This window comes from Rhineura floridana, chromosome 3 (genome assembly GCF_030035675.1).
Source record: "Rhineura floridana isolate rRhiFlo1 chromosome 3, rRhiFlo1.hap2, whole genome shotgun sequence".
Lineage (NCBI taxonomy): Eukaryota > Metazoa > Chordata > Lepidosauria > Squamata > Rhineuridae > Rhineura > Rhineura floridana.
In genome coordinates this window covers 123,426,320-123,445,991 of record NC_084482.1, presented here as the reverse complement: position 1 = coordinate 123,445,991, position 19,672 = coordinate 123,426,320, and the positions used below count along the sequence as shown (strand labels likewise).

The 19,672-nt window shown below is 44.2% G+C and overlaps 1 protein-coding gene across 3 annotated transcripts in view; it reads left to right on the top strand.

The window, feature by feature from the left end:
- Positions 1–1,831: 1,831 nt before the first annotated feature.
- Positions 1,832–19,672, top strand: part of GFRA3 (GDNF family receptor alpha 3) — a 29,833-nt gene continuing 11,992 nt past the window's right edge. The window contains exons 1-5 of one of the 3 annotated variants that reach the window (XM_061617673.1): positions 1,832–2,086; positions 8,693–8,813; positions 9,612–9,741; positions 15,838–16,131; positions 17,507–17,599. In XM_061617673.1, the coding sequence (XP_061473657.1) occupies positions 9,735–9,741; positions 15,838–16,131; positions 17,507–17,599 (394 nt within the window). In that variant the 5' untranslated portion in view covers positions 1,832–2,086; positions 8,693–8,813; positions 9,612–9,734. The remainder of the gene's footprint in view (positions 2,087–8,692; positions 8,814–9,611; positions 9,742–15,837; positions 16,132–17,506; positions 17,600–19,672) is intronic. The other 2 variants (XM_061617674.1, XM_061617671.1) reach the window with 2 other exon arrangements.

Genomic DNA, 19,672 nt, shown 5'->3' with positions numbered 1-19,672 from the left:
AAAATGGAAATCCATGGCTGGATCCCAACAAAGGTGTATTAAAATGTTTTGAGGAGAGAACGCCACTTTGCAGGAGCCTGAGTCCTCAAGGACCTTCAAGATTAAACCGATGAGTTGAAATAATTATATTTGGAATAGAAATAATGGGGTAGTTTAAAAATCAAATTTATTGTAGTATGATTGTGGTAGCAAAATTGTTCATGGACTTCCTATGCCCCCATCTGCCTTTCTCCCATCACCCAGTTTGAGAGATCCTTTTGGAGATGCTTTTCAACTTGAGATTTCACAATTTTAAACAGAGTTTTATTGTCAAGCGTGGCTGTCTCACTGCTCATTCTTGACTTCAGAACACTTGTGTAACATCTGATCAAATACTGCATATTGTTGTGGAATACTGAATATTGTTTTATTTTTACACCGTGGAATTCACTGAAACTATGAAAGAAGCAGTGAGGGCCACCAACTTGGATGGCTTTAAAAGAGGATTAGACAAATTCATGGAGGATAAAGCTATCAGTGGCTATTAGCCATGATGGCTATGCTCTGCCTCCACAGTCAGAGGCAGAATGCTTCCAAATACCACTTACTTGAAGAGTGCTGTTGCATTTACTGTATATCCTCCTTGTGGGCTTCCCATAGGCATCTTGTTGGCCACTGTAAGAACAGGATGCTGGACTAGATAGGCTATTGGCTTGATCCAGTAGGTTCTTCTTATGTTATTTTCACCCCCATATCTTTGGTGAAAGACTGCCAACATGTTTTGGAAATCCAAGGAAAGGATACACCAGATGTATCCCTGTTGTAAGGAAGGAAAAATGTACCCAGAATAGAATACACCCCAAAATAGTGTGACCCAATAATTCTCTGATAATTTTTTGAGGATTTGCTGCAGCATTTATGCTTCTTCTCCTGCACAAAGCTAGTCCAATGTTAGAGAGATTACTGGATCACTCAGGCTTCAGGACTGTAATTTAGTGGTCCTGGACATGATTCACATGCCATCATAAAATCCTTCTGGCCCATCTAAGCCAGCATCCTGAGCACAAGAGCACACTCCCCTCCTGTGGTTTCCAGCAACTGGTATTCAGACCATATTGGCTCTGACTGTGGAGACAGAGCATAGACATCCTCGCTAGTAGCCTTTGATACGGTTATCCTCCATGAATTTATCTAATCCTCTTTTTAAAGGTGTCCAAGTTGGGGGCCATCACTGCCAAAATAACTGTCATCTCCAGGTAAGGCTGCCAGTCACCTTAGATAAACAATACTAAGCTACACTGATCAATAAGGTAGCTTCCTAAATCTGTTCCCTCTATACTGTCAGATTTAAGAGTAGAAGACTGGATACAATTAGTATGTTTATAGGGTTTGTTTGGTTGTTTTTCAAAATGGCGTGCCACATGAGCAAAGTTCAGTTTTAATTTTAGTTTGTTTAAATCCCTCAAAAACATGAGAATAGCATAGCGCCTGTGGAGAGAGATGTGTCGGCGCAAGAACGTGAGCGGCGACAAAAATGAACGTGACACGCCTATTTTACCAGGCGACGTTCCCGGTTCTGGAGACCTGTCTTTTACGTCTACGCACTAGGTTCGACAGCTCACAAAATGTAAACGCAACAGGAGTCGCTCCTATTGGGGGCGCGTCCTGGCGTTAAAAAACCCTCAGAGCCACCACGGGGCTGACCCCCTCACTCAAAATCAATGCAGCTGCCCGCAGAAAGAGCAGCGCGCTGAGTTATACAGAAGCTTCCGTACCGCAAGGCAGGCAACTACCGGCACGCTCCACCGGGTGCTGCTACAGCGTCCCTCCCTTCGCACGCTGGTTGCGAGTTCCCGCCTCCCGCTCAGCCTCAGCGCGCGCACCTGCCCAGTCCGGGCTGAGGAGGCGAGTCCCCGCGAAGGCGGGACGAAGGGAGATCTGGCAGGTGGGCACGGCAGGCTGCCTAGTCCCCGCTGAACTAGCGCAGCGTGTGAGCTCTTTCCTCGGAGACCAGCTGGGAGCAGAGCGATCCGCCGTGTGGCACCTAGTCCCCTTTCCTCCGTCATGGGCCTCCCTCTGCTGCTGGGGCTGCTGCTCTCCCGAACCGGTAATGGGCGGCGGGGGGTCAGCCACCCAGCGCCGTCGAGCAATGGGTCCGGTGTGGGAAGAGGCACAGTTTGATCTCCTGCATGTTTGCTCCCCCCTATCTCCGTTCATTGGGGGCTTGTTTACTTCTCGGTGCCTCAAGGGCTGCTCCGCGCGCTCCTCTTGCCATCGTGTGGAGCCGGGGCTGGCTCCTGGGTGCGGACGGAGAGAATTCGGCACTGTGCGCTTCCCCTTCCCCCCAGCGCCGCGCTCTTAATGTTTCTGGGGCGGGCCAGGGGACAACTTATGTGTCCTGTCGCTTCTTTGGGTTCTTGTTATCTACCCGTCTTTTTCTGCTTTTTCTGTCGCAAAGCAAAAGGGGTCTGGAATCTTATGTACGACTTGCAAGGAGGCGAGTCCCATTAGGGGACTCGCTTCCACGTAAGCCTACTTAGGATCGTGCTGTAAGTGTCGCACCTTACAGCGGGGCGGTGTCTGTATGGTCGTGCAGGTTTATGATCCAGTGTGCTCTCGGTGCCTTGGATTTGCAGGCGGCGACGGGAAAGACGGAGTCTTTTATTTGCTAATCACTTTGGGTGTGTTCAGGCCAGACAGATCCGCGATGGCGTTATTGGTGATTGGGTGGTGGGAGAGAAAGAGCCACTGGGTGTATACTTGGCTACGGAGGAACAGCATAGCCCTGGTCCCGCTGCTTGCTAACGGAAGGGGAAAGTGCCTGTCGCTTATGAGGTCGCTCTTTTGCTGCAGGAGTAATGATGGTCGGAGATATCCATTCCAGGTAGCAGGCTGCGCTGCTCCGGCGGAGAAACTTTCGGCAAGTGCCTGCCAAACTGACAACTCGCTTGCTCGATGGGGTTGTTTTCATAAAATTGGCACTAAATTTTGTATTTTCCGCTTATTGAATACAAACCCGCACAAACACCACACACACTCTGCTTGTAATCTGCTACTGCATAGCCTAGGTGGACTAGAATGTATGTTTTTCAATGGTTTTCATTGCTTCTCTTCCTGCAATTTCACACTTACCAGGGAAATCATCAGGAGGCAGCTATCTCCATCTTGCTCTGTGAGATTCCCGGAGAGATTTCTTTGATACAGAGGGCTGGCTAGATGGATCCTTGGTCTAGTCTAACATGGGCACTTCTTGGGTTGCTAATGCAGAAAAGAGCAGAAGGATTTTAAAATCAAATGCACAATCCAACTAAAGTGATTTTTAATATTACATTATATGTCTTCCCTCTGTTGGAAGAATCCTCTTCAGAGGATAACACAGAGCTCCCCACGGCAAATATCACAAAGGAGCACCCCATGTCAAGGGTCCATGAGACACAGCAGGGCAATGAGGGGCAGCCACCAAGTCCGAGGGAGTGGAGGCTCCTAAAGGTCTGATGCTGGACTCAGTCCGATGCTGGAGTCCCCTCCTGAGGATCAAGGACTACCCAGGAGTACTTGTGAACAAGCTGCTCATGAGTAGACCAAATCATCAGGCAACCCAGATGGCTGCAGCTGCACTCTGGGTGGGGTTCTGAAGGCTCAGGCTTAAAAGCTTTCAAAATGTTTTTCTGCCAGTGCCCTGATATACGCATCCCCATCTCTCTAACTCTTTAACGTCCCCTCACCATTTTTTTTACATCAGATTGCCTTTGATCATGCTTCTCATGCTGCCCTGGTGTTGTTTACACTTGGACTACCGTTGACCTTCCTTACTGTGTTGCCCCTGGGTTTGAACGTAGACTGCTGTTAGACTGGGAGTCCAGTACTGTCCATTAACTCTAAGCTGCTCTGTCTGTGCTCCACCTGCAGCAGGAGATTATAAACTAGGGAAATACAAGAAAATGAGCTATTAATTTCATGAATGAAAATACCCCTGAAAAGGCTGCGTTTCCTGTATTTGTGATATGAAAATATAAAATATACTTTGGTTAAAATAGCTCTTTTCTAGCGACTTTCCTGCATTCACAGCATTAACACATACACAGATTACATGAGAGTGGGTAAAGTGCTTTGTCAAGTGTGAAAGCACTATTCTGTCCTCTACTAAGCATTAACATCTTTCACAAGTGACTCGTTCCAGATTAAAGTAGTATAATATTTTATATTTGAAACATGTATAATGTAGACATTTTTGGTTCATAAGTTGGTATTGGACTATTATGTTTGGTGGAAGGCAAGATAGAATTTTAAGACTTCAATCTCCTATGCACATTTACTTGGCATTAAGCTCCACAGAATACAGTGGGATTTTCTTCTTAGTAAACATGAATAGCATCAGGCTTCCTGGATTCACACACACATTTCACTTGCAGGGAAAACAAATTTCCTTCCTTGGGGGCTCAGGATTGATGAGCAATGCTTTAGTCTGGAAACAAAATACAGGAATAGAATACAATGATTGTAACATTCATTTTAGATAGATGTACACTGACAACTTTTCGTGAAGGGTGTACACACAGCAGACATAAGTGACCACCAGTACTGAGATAAGTGGAATTAATTTCCATCACAAGTAAGAACGTAAGAAGAACCCTGATACATCAGACTGAAGTTACATCTAGTCTAGCACCTTGTTTCCCACAGCAGCAAACCAAGTTGCCTATGGGAAGCCCACAAGCAGGATGTGAGCACAACCACACTCTCCTGCTATTGTTCCCCATCAGCAGGCATTCAGAGGAACACTGCCTCTGATCCTGGAGGTAGCACATGGGCCATCGTGACTTAATTAGTAGTGAAATGTGGTGTAGCACTATCTGCGCAATGCCATTGACTTTCTGTATTTGTGGAAACAATATTTCAGTGGCATTATATCTAGCGGCATTCACACCTACATTCAAATTATGCAGAAAGTCATCATTATGACCCTTTATCCCTACCTTCTTTTTGCATCCCACAGGGCACTAAAAACAGTGTGGTAGTGGCATGTAACATTCTAACTACCATGTGTTGCGTTTATAGTGAAGAAAATGATGATGATGATAATAAAAAATCATCTCCAAAGAAATGTTGCAGTTTCTTTTTATGCCATATTTTAAATACATTCTTGTGAGTCACTCTTCATGCCTTCTAGTGGATTATAAATATATGTATAGCTAGTGGAATAATTTGTGGCCATAGCTAGTTAATGGAAAAAAGTATCTGACTCGAGACATTTCTTTATTTCTTTATTACATTTATACCCCGCCTTTCTTTTCATGATAGAAACCCAAAGCGGCATACATATGGTTCCCATGTGGTCTTCCTTCTAGGCACTGACCAGCAGGGGGCTGGCCTTATGTGCCTTCAGACCATAAACCTAGATCAGCTATTCACTAATAGGCAGAAAAACATTGCGGTTTAAGAACGTACCTATAGCCAACAGATATTTCTGTCAAACGTTAAAAAGCAGGGAAATTGGGCAGCTATAGTGAATGCACCAGATATTGTACTGCCGCACAAATTTGTAAAAATGCAGACACAATTTGGGTTGGTCTTTCACAGTCCAATCCATTTCCTGTGTAGCTTGGAAGAATTTGGTAACAAGTGCCTCTGAGCATATGGAGCGCAAGAAGGGGGAGGGGAGGGGAGGGGAGGAGATTGGGTGGGTGGGTACTGGGCAGAGGGGAAGCCCTTTTCCTTTCCAAAAGGAAAACATTGTGAAGTATCATTCTTTTTCAGGGTTTTCCCAACCCTTTTATTTTACAGCAGGCACATGTAGTCTCCCACCCAAATTTAAACCAAACTGTCACTGGCCATATCCACGCCAGACCTTTATTTCACTTTAGACAGCAATGGCTTCTCCCAAAGAATCCTGGGAAGTGTAGTTAGTGAAGGGTGTGAGAGTTGCTAGGAGACCATGGAGTTTCAAATCAGAGCGGCTGACTGTTAAACCACTCTGGCCACTGGAGCTCTGTCAGAGGAATAGGAGTTTCTTGTCAACACCCTTTACAAACCACACTTCCCAGGATTCTTTGGAGGAAGTTATGACTGTCTAAAGTGAAATAAAGATCTGGCATAGGGGTGGCCCCCTGATTAGCCAAGCCAAGCAGCTATTAGTCTGGCTTTTAGTACACTGACAATTGGTTCTCACTGAACATGCCCGGGCTTATCATTGACTCCAATGCTAAATTTCTTAAGTTAATTAAAAATCAGCCAGGCATTTTTTAAACTGCAGAAGATCAGTGTCAGAGTATGGGGCAAAGTCAGTAATAAGATTACAGGTACTCGGTGAACATGGCTGATTTTTAATAAATTTCAACAAATTATGGGAAAACTGACAGAAAAAAGTCCAACAGGAGCCTGCATTTGTTCTCTCTCTTTTTACACTTTGAACTCTCGATTCTCTTTGACTGTTCTGTGTATTGCCATGAAAATTTAAAAGGTTGTTAAGCAAGTGTTTCTGAGTTCAGGACTATAGGTTTTGTTTTGAAATGAGCTTGTAGGAAGCATCAGAATGGCATGGGAGGGTATTTTCAATTTAACATTGTGGAATGCAAAAAATCCATGCTGGCTATAGTATATATCCACTCTCGTGGCTGTATAATAAAATGTTAAGTGCTATGTCTGAATAAACTCTCTTATGCTTGATTAGAAAAGTCTTGAGTGACTGCTTATGCTGAGAGTCTACTATATTGTTAATTCAAAATGAAATACCTATGTGGAAAGCTATTGTAATGCCTTTCCTTTAAATATGGTTTAACCAAGCAATCCTATATACCAGTTATGTCAAGAAAGAGAGAAATGCTGCTGCGAATCTGGCGCAACACCCACAAAATCCTATACTGACCCAGGAGAAACAAGCAGCTCTGAAAAACACACCATAGAGCAAGATTGACAGACACACCTTTAGCATGCATGGTGATACTATTGGTGCCTGCCTATTACAGGCCATAGCAGTGACCTCCTGCATGCCGCTTGGACACGGAGAGAGTGAATCTATGCAGGATGATGTGGAAGCATTCCTCAACATTGCCATTTCCCCAATGTGGGTGGAGGAAGACCACAAGATCACATACATAAACATCGAAATACAGTCCAGATAGGAAACAATTTTTTCATGTGCACACAAACACATGGCTAGAGAAACACAGCAGCACAACAAACAAACCCACACAGACTCCCTCATGCAAGGGATTGAATCCCCAGAGGAGACAGTTTCCCCCTTCCCCACACATACACACGCAGAGAAAAAGAAACAAAAAGCAGATGTGGCTCAAAGTGCTGGGGATACCATTTCCTACCCAGCACAGTGGGCAAGGGGAAGACATGCCTTGCTCTGCTGTTGATGACAGTCTCTTGATGGTGACCATGTCATGCACTGCCACATTCAGGAACCCTTGGAATCAGCACCCATTTCGGTTAGGCTTCAGATCTGGTTTTGACAGTAAAACTGCCTTGGCTGCCATGATTTTTGTCAGGAAAGAGAGGGAATGGGGGTGGGGAGTGCAACACTTTTGATTCTCCTTGACCTCTCAATAGCTTTTGACACCATTGACCATGGTACCCTGGAGCAACTCTGCAGTTTGGAGTTGGAGATACGTTGGTACAATAGCTCTGCTCTTGCCTGCAGGGCCATTGCCAGAAAGTAGCTATGGGAGACTACTGCTGAACCTCATGGACATTATCGCGTGAAGTATTAGTTCCCCTCTATTCAGCACTGGTTAGGCCTCATCTTGAATACTTCATCCAGTTCTGGTCTCCGCACTTCAAGAAGGATGCAGACAAACTGGAATGGGTTCAGAGGAGGGCAACAAAGACGATCAGGGGACTGGAAACAAAGCCCTATGAGGAGAGACTGAAAGAACTGGGCATGTTTAGCCTGGAGAAGAGAAGACTGAGGGGAGTTATGATAGCACTCTTCAAGTACATGAAAGGTTGTTACATAGAGGAGAGCCGGGATCTCTTCTCAATCGTCCCAGAGTGCAGGACACGGAATAATGGGCTCAAGTTGCAGGAAGCCAGATTTCGACTGGACATCAGGAAAAACTTCCTAACTGTTAGAGCCACATGGCAATGGAACCAATTACCTAGAGAGGTAGTGGGCTCTCCGACACTGGAGGCCTTCAAGAGGCAGCTGGTCAGCCATTTGTCGGGAATGCTTTGATTTGGATTCCTGCATTGAGCAGGGGGTTGGACTCGATGGCCTTATAGGCCGCTTCCAACTCTACTATTGGGCCCACATAACACCAGTTTTGAGGGAACAGTGTTGGTTGCTAATATGCTTCCAAGGCTAATTCAAGGTATTAATGTTGACTTATCAAGCCCTAAACAACTGGGTCCCAAATATCTGAAGGAACACCTTCTTTCATATCAACCTGTCTGCCATAAGATCATCTGGAGTGATTCTCTTGGTAAACCCATCTGCAGCTAAGGTATGAGGAGTAGGCGCAAAGATGAGGGCCTTCTCTGCAGCAGCACCCCACCTGGAACAATCTACACCCAAAGGTCTGTTTTGCACTGTTACTCTTCTGGCAGCAGCACTTGGAAGGGCTTGATTTTAAGATACTGATAGATTAGCTATAGATTGTGATGAGGCTGCTAATTTTTGGTGGAATTTTGTTATTTGTCTTTTAATTATTATGCTATTTTAATTATTTGTTTTATGTAGTAATGTGGAATGTTTAATGTATTTCAGTGATTGATTAAGGTATTGGACTACGACCTGGGAGACCAGGGTTCGAATCCCCACACAGCCATGAAGCTCACTGGGTGACCTTGGGCCAGTCACTGCCTCTCAGCCTCAGAGGGAGGCAATGGTAAACCACCTCTGAATAAAGCTTACCATGAAAACCCTATTCATAGGGTCACCATAAATCGGGATCGACTTGAAGGCAGTACATTTACATTTTTTAAACTCATCCTAGGACCTTGCAATAAAGGGCAGGCTTATAATTGTTATCAATCAATCACCCAAGGTTCCACGCTACAACCACAGCCAGGCAGCTCACCAGCTGTCAAGGTCTTCAGTCCCAGCTGCCACAAAGATTTCAGACTCCTGTTGATGTGAGGCTGTCAGTCATGCCAATGGGACCAGGATGAACTAGCCTTGCACCATGGCCAGGATCTGCATAGCATTACTGTCTGTGAACTCAGGGTCATCCTTGGAATGCAAGGGCAGTAGCCATGATAAATGCTGTGCCCAGCTAGTTTGTCACATTGGGGAGCCTGTGCCATGTGAAATGTGCCTGGGGTGTGTGGTCATTTGGCAAACCAGAGGGCAGCCATATGGGCACTTTGCGCTACAACCTATTGTGGCAGCGGTTGATTCAGCAATGTCTGTTTCACATTGCTTGGAACAGGTATTTCAGGACCTTGCATGCATCTGTTAGACATTTGGATAGCTTCACTAGTCATCAGGCCAGTGGTCTCGCTAATGAAAGGACAGTATGGAAGGGCCTAGCCAGCAGGCTTACTTGACTTTGAGCAGTCCTTCTGGGCTTATTGATCCTCTCCTGTGCAGCCCCCTCAACTGCAGAATGTAGCTATGGCTGGACAACAGCGAAGGGATGATCTGTGCTGGCCTTGATGGCCTCTCTCCTTCTTTGCTTCCACAGGTGGCACCCTGAAATGCCAGGCAGCAATAGAGAATCTAGGCAGAGCTCTGCTGGATGCAAACCATGTTGTGCAATGTCCATGGCCAGAGGTTCAGTGGGGCTGCAGTGGGCGTCAAGCACTAGATGACTGGTGAGAAGCCAAATAAATGAATAAATATAAATAACCCTGCAGTAGAACAATTGTCCCATTTCAGACACAGAGAAGCACTGTTGTGCAGCAGCAGCTGAAGCTATTTGTGTAGCACTAGCAGGTGTTGGAAGTGCCTCTGCTGGCATTGTTGGACACACTAGGCATGGAGGACCTGTTGCCTAGCCCAGCTCCCTTCTCACCCTGATACCTGCTCCCTTTTTACCCTGGTCACCCTGTCATCCATCCTGGCTCCACTTCCCTCCTCCCCTTGTGCATCTCCACCCTAATACATTATTGCCTCATTTGCAACCAGCTTCTCTCTCTGTGGTGGGCCAGTGCATTACCTGCAGCTGCACTCCCATTCCCCAGGATTTGTAGGCATGGCACGGACACCCTGTCTAGGTGGGGCAAGGCTGGTGGTTTGTAGTGCTTTGCTTTAGAGGAGCAAGTCTGACAGTGGTGTAGCATTCCCATTGACCTGGCTGCTCTTTGGGCACTGGACTGTGACTGCCCTGATTGGAGAGTTGTCTGCCAATTATGCCATGGCCGTTTCTTCCCCCATAGCTGGTTGCATTGTTTCGGTTGCACTCCTCCTGCCAGGTGATTCCCTGTGGCACCTCCATTCCCTGGCTCATGCCCAGGTGTCAAAGAGTGTCATGGGGATTCTTGGAATGTGTTTCCTCCTCCTCATCTCCTTCCTCAATGCTGGTCAGGGTTTGGTGCCGAGCCTTACTAGGACTTTTTTGCTTATGGGTTGTGGAGAAACTCTTGCAAACACAGAAACAATATATGTGGCATAGCAGTAGTGTTTATTGAAGTGCAGCTGGGATGGAGTGGACCCCAAACGTGAAAAAAAAGGTGTCTGGAGTTGTTCAGGGTCCCTGTGCCTTGGACAGTTGCAACACAGTGAGGAGTGGAGCAGTTGTAGTGTCCCTTGTGACGTGGTCCCCTTGTGGTATGTTTTTACTGTGAAATTGCTTTGAGATATTTTATGGGAAATGATTCATAAATAGAATCGAATAAATAAATTTCCATGTTAGGGACACTGACCTGTTATATAACTACCTGTCATGGAGCTTGCCAACAGTGCAGGAGCCTATCTGGAACCAAGTTGGTTGGCAACCAACCAAGGAGCAGCTGCAAGTGTCTTGGTCACTTCTTGTAGATATGGGGAGGGCCTCTTTCATGATGGAACATGGTATGTGTTTGGTCACAGTAACAGTTTTGGTTGGGGAGCTGCCTGCAGAGAGGGAGATGGGAAGAGCAAAGAGCAATGGTCAGACACTGGAACATATGCTTCCTGGAGTGGGATGTGCAGTAGGTGTTATGAGGAAGTGAGAGGGAAGCGAATGTATGGTACCACCTGAGTGATGTCAGTGCTTATGCCTTAGCTTCCCCCTCCTCCAGTGTGTGTGTAGGTGTGGGGGGGAGTATGTGCGGAGTTTGCAATGAGTGAGGCCACAATTCCCCCTTCTCTTGTAGGAGAACCAGTGGGACTCTGTGTGTGCGTTGGGAACTTGCTCTGCTGCATGCATCCATGCTGTGATCTGTAAGGCAGGGCTGGAAAACCTGTAACCCTTCAGATATTATTAAACTACTCTTATTAGCTGAAGCCAGCATGGCCAGTGATCAGGAATTAGTCAGACAACACCAGGAGGTTCCTCATCCTTGCTTTAAGACAAAGGTGCTTATCAGTGGCCAGTGAATGGAGTGCTGTGACTGGCCTTCACCAACAGGGATTGCTTGCATGTGGGAATGCCTTGCTTCCCCTGTGTGGGAGACATGGCTTCCCACGGATGCCGGGGGAAAGAGGTCTTTTCTGCAGATTGGCTTTATTGTTTACTTGTAGAAAGGGTATTTACATAGAAAAAGAAAACAAATTATTTTGTGCCATACATAATTTGAATAATATAGACAAATTAAGTAGCTAAATGAAAATTTAAAAATCCAAAGTTATTTGTACATCTGTTTAACCTTGTATTTACAAGAATAAAGTGGAATTTTATTATAATTAATCTCTGTGGGCTTTCTTATTAAAATAGTTATGAAATTATAATTCCTGATATTCTAATATTCCTTATAATCATATCAAGTCCAGTAACACACATATGGTTGAGCTCCATATTGTTTCTTATTGGTCCAATATACAAAAAATAAAGACCATTTTTCTACAAAGAAAGCAATATGCTTTAAATGTACGGTGTGGATGTAACCTTTCTAAGTTTCAAAAAATCTCTTGTAAAGGTGTAATAAGAATGCTTAGGATTTAACTAATAAAACTAATAAAAGTTAATCAATATGCAAAGGTAAGTACTAAATGGAAATCAAGAGCATAGTGGGGGGAAATGGAAGATGGTGGACAGGACTATGAGAGTGAATGGGGCCACAGTTGTATGCTGCCGTAGGGAACTTTTTTCAGCCCAAGGTCACATTCCCTTATGAGCAGCAGCCTTACAGAGGCTATAAGGGGTGGGAAAAGCCAGAGGCAAAAGTGAGATTGGAGGGAATTAATTAATGTGGCTCTTGTGTACAGTAGGCTACATTCCAGGCACACAAATGTCAGAGGTTTCTACATACCCACACCCACAGACATCTCTCCACTCTTCACACTCCCAGGGTATGTTCTAAAGGCACATGAAGCCACCACCTTGCTGAAGCTAAGCAGGTCTGGGTCTGGTCAGGGCCTGGAAGGGAGACCACCTGGGGACCACATGTATGCTGCCTTGGGCTCCATGATAGAAGAAAGGTGGGATATAAATGTTAGAAAATAAATAAAATAAATAATTCTCCATCCAGGCATGCAAGCAAGAAGCATTATCACAATTCAAGGGCACATTCCAGCCAGGCAAAAGCGCTTGAGAGAAGGGCACAGAGCAGGGCTGGTGAGGGGCATGGCTTGGGCAGAGGGGCATGGCCTTAGGAGAGCCCCCAGGGCCAGATAAAGAGGCCTGGGGCTCCTGCCTGTTGTATGTGGCAGAAATTCAAGAAGAGTTTTACCTCTGCAACTCATTTTTCAAGGACAAGTTAACAACTGCCCTTTAAGCATGATTCAATCTTCTCTGTTCCCCTTTTGGCCCATATTCAGATACAGAAAGCACTGTAGTAACTGGCTGGGCTTGATACAAGTTCATTTACTAGCTGCTATTGTAAGATGGCAGTTGTGATACCAGGAAATCTGTCTGTAACTGTAATCTCAGTTTAAGCACAAGGATGTGAGTCCAGAACAGGTGCCAAACTTAGATGGATTGGAGGTTCAAATTCATCATTGCTCTACTGCCAGGGACTATATGCATCTCTTATCAAAAAGTTGATTTCACCTGAATTCAACACCAAACCATAATTCCCCTCAATTGGACCCCACTGCTTTTAAAAATATAGTCGATAGACATTCTAATTTATGACAGCAGAATGGTTAAAAGTGTAGACATCTTCCTCTTTTTTAAAAAAAGCATTTAATGCAAGGGGTGGTGGTTATTCTGCTTGCTAGCAATTGTCAACAGCAAGAGGTGAATGTGTAGTTTTAAAAAGAAATCTCCTATAATTGGGTCAGTTTCTATTTTTACAGCCTGAGGATGTGGATAAGCTGTTTGAAGAAGTGTAGCCAGCCACCTGGCTCCTTGACCCTTGTCCATCTTGGCTTCTTAGAGCTAGCTGTGGGGGGTTGACTGGGTGGGTCCTGGGAGTGATCACTATTTCACTGGAGGAGGGGGAAGTACCATCGAAAATGTCGACCCAGTGTGCGGCAGCTGTGAAAAAAGCAGATTCCATGCTAGGGATAATTAGGAAAGGTATTGAAAATAAAACAACCGATATCATAATGCCGTTGTATAAATCTATGGTGCGGCCGCATTTGGAATACTGTGTATAGTTCTGGTCGCCTCATCTCAGAAAGGTATTATAGAGTTGGAAAAGGTTCAGAAGAGGGCAACCAGAATGATCAAGGGGATGGAGCGACTCCCTTACGAGGAAAGGTTGCAGCATTTGGGGCTTTTTAGTTTAGAGAAAAGGCAGGTCAGAGGAGACATGATAGAAGTGTATAAAATTATGCATGGCATTGAGAAAGTGGATAGAGAAAAGTTCTTCTCCCTATCTCATAATACTAGAACTCGTGGACATTCAAAGAAGCTGAATGTTGGAAGATTCAGGACAGACAAAAGGAAGTACTTCTTTACTCAGCGCATAGTTAAACTATGGAATTTGCTCCCACAAGACGCAGTAATGGCCACCAGCTTGGATGGCTTTAAAAGAAGATTAGACAAATTCATGGAGGACAGGGCTATCAATGGCTACTAGCTGTGATGGCTGTGCTCTGCCACCCTAGTCAGAGGTAGTATGCTTCTGAAAACCAGTTGCCGGAAGCCTCAGGAGGGGAGAGTGTTCTTGCACTCGGGTCCTGCTTGCGGGCTTCCCCCAGGCACCTGGTTGGCCACTGTGAGAACAGGATGCTGGACTAGATGGGCCACTGGCCTGATCCAGCAGGCTCTTCTTATGTTCTTATGTTCATCTGCCTTGAAGGAGGCAGTGCTGCATCCCCTCCTTAAGAAGACCTCCCTGGACCCACAAGTGTTAAACAACTATCTCTGAGTGGTGAATATCCCCTTCTTGGGCAAGGTACTTGAGAGGATGGAGGTGGTCCAGCTTCAGGTATGCTTGGAGTAAACTTATAACTTGGTTCCATTCCAGTCTGGCTTCAGGCCCTGTGATGGCTCTGAAACTACCTTGGTTGCTCTGGCTGATGGCATTTGTTGGGAGAGAGATAGGAGGAGTGCGACCCTGCTTGTTCTTGTTCTCTTGGTGATTTTCAGTACTGTAGATATGGTATCCTTCTGGAATGTCTCAGGGGGGTGGGGGTTCTGGGTGCTGTGCTTCAGTGGTTCCATTCGTACCTCCAAGACTGTTTCCAGAAAATAGGTATGGGAGGCTACTATTTTGCACCATGGGAGTTGTCCTGTGGCATCTCTCAGGGTTCCTACTTGTCTCCCATCCTATTTAACATCTATATGAAGCTGCTGGGAGCTGTCATCAGGAGATTTGGAGTGAGGTGTCACTAATATGCGGATGACACCCAGCTCTATTTCTCTGTTCCATTTGAATTGGGAGAAGCAGCTGAAGAGTTAGACCAGTGCTTGGAGGCAGTGATGGGTTAGATATGGGCCAGGAAATTGAGGCTGAGTCCTGGAAAAGACAGAAGTGTTACATGTCCCAAGTTTTCGTGTCTGGAAGGTTGAGAGATACCCTGTTCTGGATGTGGGTTGCACTCCCCTGGAAGGATCACGTAATAGCTTGTGGGGGCTCCTGGATTCAGATTTAGATTTCATATGATCCCTATTTTAAAGCAGCTGCATGTGTTGCCAGTTCGTTTCTGGGCCCAATTTAAGGTTCTCATTTTAGTGTTTAAAGCCCTAAACGACTTGGGCTCCAAATATTTGAAAGACTGCCTCCTTCCCTGCAGATCATCTTGAGTGTTGAGATTGGCAGAAGGGGTTCTCTTGGTAATTCCATTGTCTTCAGAAGTTCAGGGAAATGGTGGCCCGAGGGAGGGCATTCTCTGTATCAGCCCCTAAGTTATGAAATTCCCTCCCCACAGAAGTGCGTCTGGCATCTTCATTGTTCAGCTTTTGTCATATGCTGAATATGCATATCTTCAACCTGGCTTTTGACACTTGAGATGTATATTTTTAGGGCCCTCTCTACTTGTGCATGTAATTTGTTTTAAACTGTTCTAAATAATGTGTTTATATTGTTGTGACCTGCCCTGGGACTTGCTGGTGAAAATAATCATCATTATGCATTGGGATACTAAAATAAAATTCACACTGTTAACATCATTTTTTCACCCTGATCATATGAACAGTAGGATAGATAAAGCATACATGTGTACTAATGCACTTTAAATTATTTTGAGAATGCTTTAGAAATTGGTGGATGGTGCTTCTAAAATCATGTTAGTGATTGTGCCAGTATAAATATTCCAGACTGATTGATTCTTCAAAGAGCATGAGCTTGTGAATGTCCTTGAAAACCTGCTGTTTGCGATGAGAAAGTGACTGCAGAGGGAATATGTGAAATGCTAACATCCTTTCTCTACTTGAACAGGAGGGCTCCTTGTTCTCTCTCTTGATCAGCCGAACAACTGCATAAACGCTGAGAATCTTTGTGTGGCTGACCCTGCCTGCAGTACCGCTTATCATACCCTGCAAAACTGTTCCCAGTCTCTTGCCAAGAGTAGTTTCCTCCTTCTGGACCAAGAAACCAAGAGCAGATGTCTAGAGGCAGAGACAAATGTAAAAAAGAGATATTTTCAGAGATGCAAGTGTCACCGGCGCCCACGAAAGCAAGAGGAACAGTGCCTGCGTATCTACTGGACTGTTCGTTCCACTTTAACACACGGTGAGATAGAAACTTTGCTCACTCTTCATTTTGTACTGTCTCTGGTGGTGGGAGGATATGAATAGCAAGCCCCACCCCAGAGCTATACCTGAATTTCTGGGAGAAGAGAATCCTTCAATCTGATTGCAAAGACAAAACAAATATTTGCACCAAGTCAAGGTTATTACTGTCTCACTGACTGGAGGCGGCTCTCCAAGGTTTCAGTCTTTCTATTCCTAGCTTTCCTTCTTGAAATCGTTTTTAACTAGAGATGTTGGGGATTGATCTTGGGATCTTCTGCATGTGAAGCACTAAGCTGTGGCTCTTCCCATAGATGAAAAGAAAATGTTTGACAGAAGGAATAGAAAACTATTAGAAACCCCACTGGTTGCTTTTTTTTTTACTACCCTGAAATTTTATTTCCTAGGATGGTTTACAAAAAGAACTAAAAAGAGGAAAACAAGTGAACTTGGATGTCAGTTCTTAAAGTTACATAGTTCATATAATGACCAGCTTGAATGGAAACAGTTCAGGGAGAGGAGTCAAATGGCAGTAGGTGAAGTGGTCTCTCCACTGTCTTATTTCTCCCTCTGCTGCTCTGGACCAGGTGGAATGGCATCTGAAAGGTGACAGTCAATAGAAAGGACTCAAATGGCAGCTCATCATTAGAAAACTGATAAGGAAGGCCTTCGTAGCTTAAATATGAGTTGGATTTGTTATTGTTTGATAAGAAAACAGGCCTGTTCAGGATAAATATTTAAATATTTACATTGATAATACTCCAGAACATTTGCTAAAATGAAAGAATGTTAAAATCCTTCATATTTATTTTTTAGATTGAACAGTAGATTTAGATATGATTATGCCCCTTCTGTAAATTACAGTCTTAAGCACCTCTTGCTTAGTTTGCTGCTCTTCCAGCCCCCCCAGCCAAATTAAGGAGCTAACTGGGAACATTTAAATATACCTCTTCTCATGTATCTGCCTACAAATGTCACCTCATTCTGAAGGTAGAGGGCCTTCTCTGTTGTGACCCCTCAGTTATGGCATGCTGGCCCTTGGGATGTTTGCCTGAAATGTACATTTATATATATATATGACAAAGATTTTTCAATTCACCCAATCTTTTTAGGGATTTATTGTTCTAATACTGTAACATTTCTTAATTTATCGCTGAAATAATTTTAATCTGTGTTAGTTGGATGCTTGTTTTAGCCTTGTGAGATTGCTCTTGTGCTTTTATGTCTGTGGATATGTTTAGAATTGCATTTTGCAACCTCAGTTATTGTTTTTTAGCGTTATTTGCATTCTTTGATTTTTGTTAAACTGCTTTATTCATCATACAGAGAACATGGTTATAGCGTGACTCAAAAATAAATAAATTTATCTTGCACAGCTGACTTTAATTTGGAGATGTCACCCTACGAGGATATGGCAGATGAAGAATCTTCAAAGACCAATTACAACAAACTAGCAACTAAGATTGCAGGTACAGCTTGTACAAACGCTGCACATTCACTTTCTTTTCTTTTCCTCAGGACCTACGTATCAGAGTGAGGTTTTTTGATGGGGAGGAAGGAAATGATTTACAGGCAATCCAACCTGTAAAGATAGCTTCCAAACCAAAATAAAACAGAAACTCAAAACTGAAAGGCAGAAAAATGTATTATAAAGTAACAGAAAGCATAAAATGTAAGACAAAGTAGTCCTTTGAAGTAAATTCTCCACAGAAAAATGTTTTTAGTTACTGTAAACCGCCCAGAGAGCTTCGGCTATGGGGCGGTGTACAAGTATAATAAAATAAATAAATAAATAAATTTTCGCCTGAGGGAATCTTGGTCCAAAGAGAGCTGAGTGAGAAGGCAGGTGCCATACCCTTTGATATGTGTACATAGAAAGGAGGAGCTGGGCACCAAGCTATAAAATCATCCCTTGTCTCTCTCCCAACAAATGTTATACAGAAAGACCAAGGCAATTTCTGTGCCAAACCCAAGCCTAAGCCCTGAATAAAATGGATCTAAAGAATCAGTCTCATCCAACAGATCCTGGCTCTGACCCACACCCTCAAGAACCTTGCCCAAGAAGTGGACATTAGCAAACAGGCTGACAGTTTAGATTTTCTGGATCCAGATAAGGTTTCTTAAGGAGTGGTCTTACCAATGGCTCCTTTAGGCAGGCAGGGCCCACCCTCTCTTGCATGGAGGCATTAATAACTTTCTTTGCTGAGCTGGCCATCCCCTCCTTGCTTGATTTTTATCAGCCATTAAGACCAAGGTTCAAGAACAGAAATGGTTACCCAAACAGATCCAAGCACTTTGTCCATATTCTTGAGCCATAGTAACTGAAATGTATCCAACAGGAGTAGAAAGTGCCCTTGATTAGAGTTGTGAAGGGTCAGAACAAAATTGGGAAAAAACTTTTTTCTCGAAATTTTCTATTTTTTTCTGAGAAATTAAAAAAAAAAAAAGACACCTCGCACCTGAATTTTCCGTTTTTCCAGGCCTTCGCATTTCTAATCTGGATGCCTCTTGAGATTCTTTTGTCATAACTGTGGAGTCAGGAACATTGCAGATGCAAGCAAGTTATCCTCAAAATGCTTCACAAATAGGTCACAGCAGGCTACCATAGGCTCCACTGCCTCCTTTGGGCCAGAATATAGAAGGCCCCACTCTACCTAGAAAAGCTCTGCCGAATGGCATAATGAACATGCAACAGAAGCTGCAGAGTATGAATTCTTTGCTGCTTTCACTGCCACTGAGTAGAATCGATTATGAGAACTAGGGATGGGATCCCATTTCGGCGCCAGTTCGATTTTCACTCCATCAAACTTCCTTCCAGTACCACTTTGTAAGGGATCAGTGTTCACTATTTGTGATAAACACCTATTTGATTTTTCCCTCTTGCAAAAATATCGATATTAATATCTATATTTTCCCTTCAAAATACCAATATTTTTGAGGTGACTTTTTTTTAAAAAAAAAAATCCACTTCAGCCACCGAAAACCACTAGAAAAAAAATGAATCTGCGAGGACAAAAAAAGTGATTAGGAAATCCAGTGTCAAATTTGAATTTTTCCAAATTTGAGCACATCCCTAATGAACACTCACTAATGTTTGTTTGCATTCATCTGGAGTTTTCCTCCACTTGTGTTCAGGCCATCTCCCAGCTTGTTTCATTGCCCTTAGCACTAGCGTGTACTAAGGAGCCAACTGGGCTTTATCAAGTGGGAGAGGGCACTCAGGAGTGATCATGTCAAAGGCCTGGGTCATCCATGTATTCCATAGGTCAACTAGGAATTCAACAGGAGCACCAGTCATATCAGCTGGAAAATTTCCTGGACCTGTCTGGAAACCAACTAGATTCATCAGCCTTCGAGAGTGGACTATCCTAATAATCCCCCATTTCAGCAGAGAAAAAGCTACTGAAAGTCTAAATATCAGCAAGAGGTGATCAGATCATGATAAGAAACATGTGTTAATATCACCCGCTCTCAGATCACCCTCTTCCTGCCCAGCTGAGAAGATCAGATCTAGAGTGTGGCTTGCCACATGTGTCAGGCTG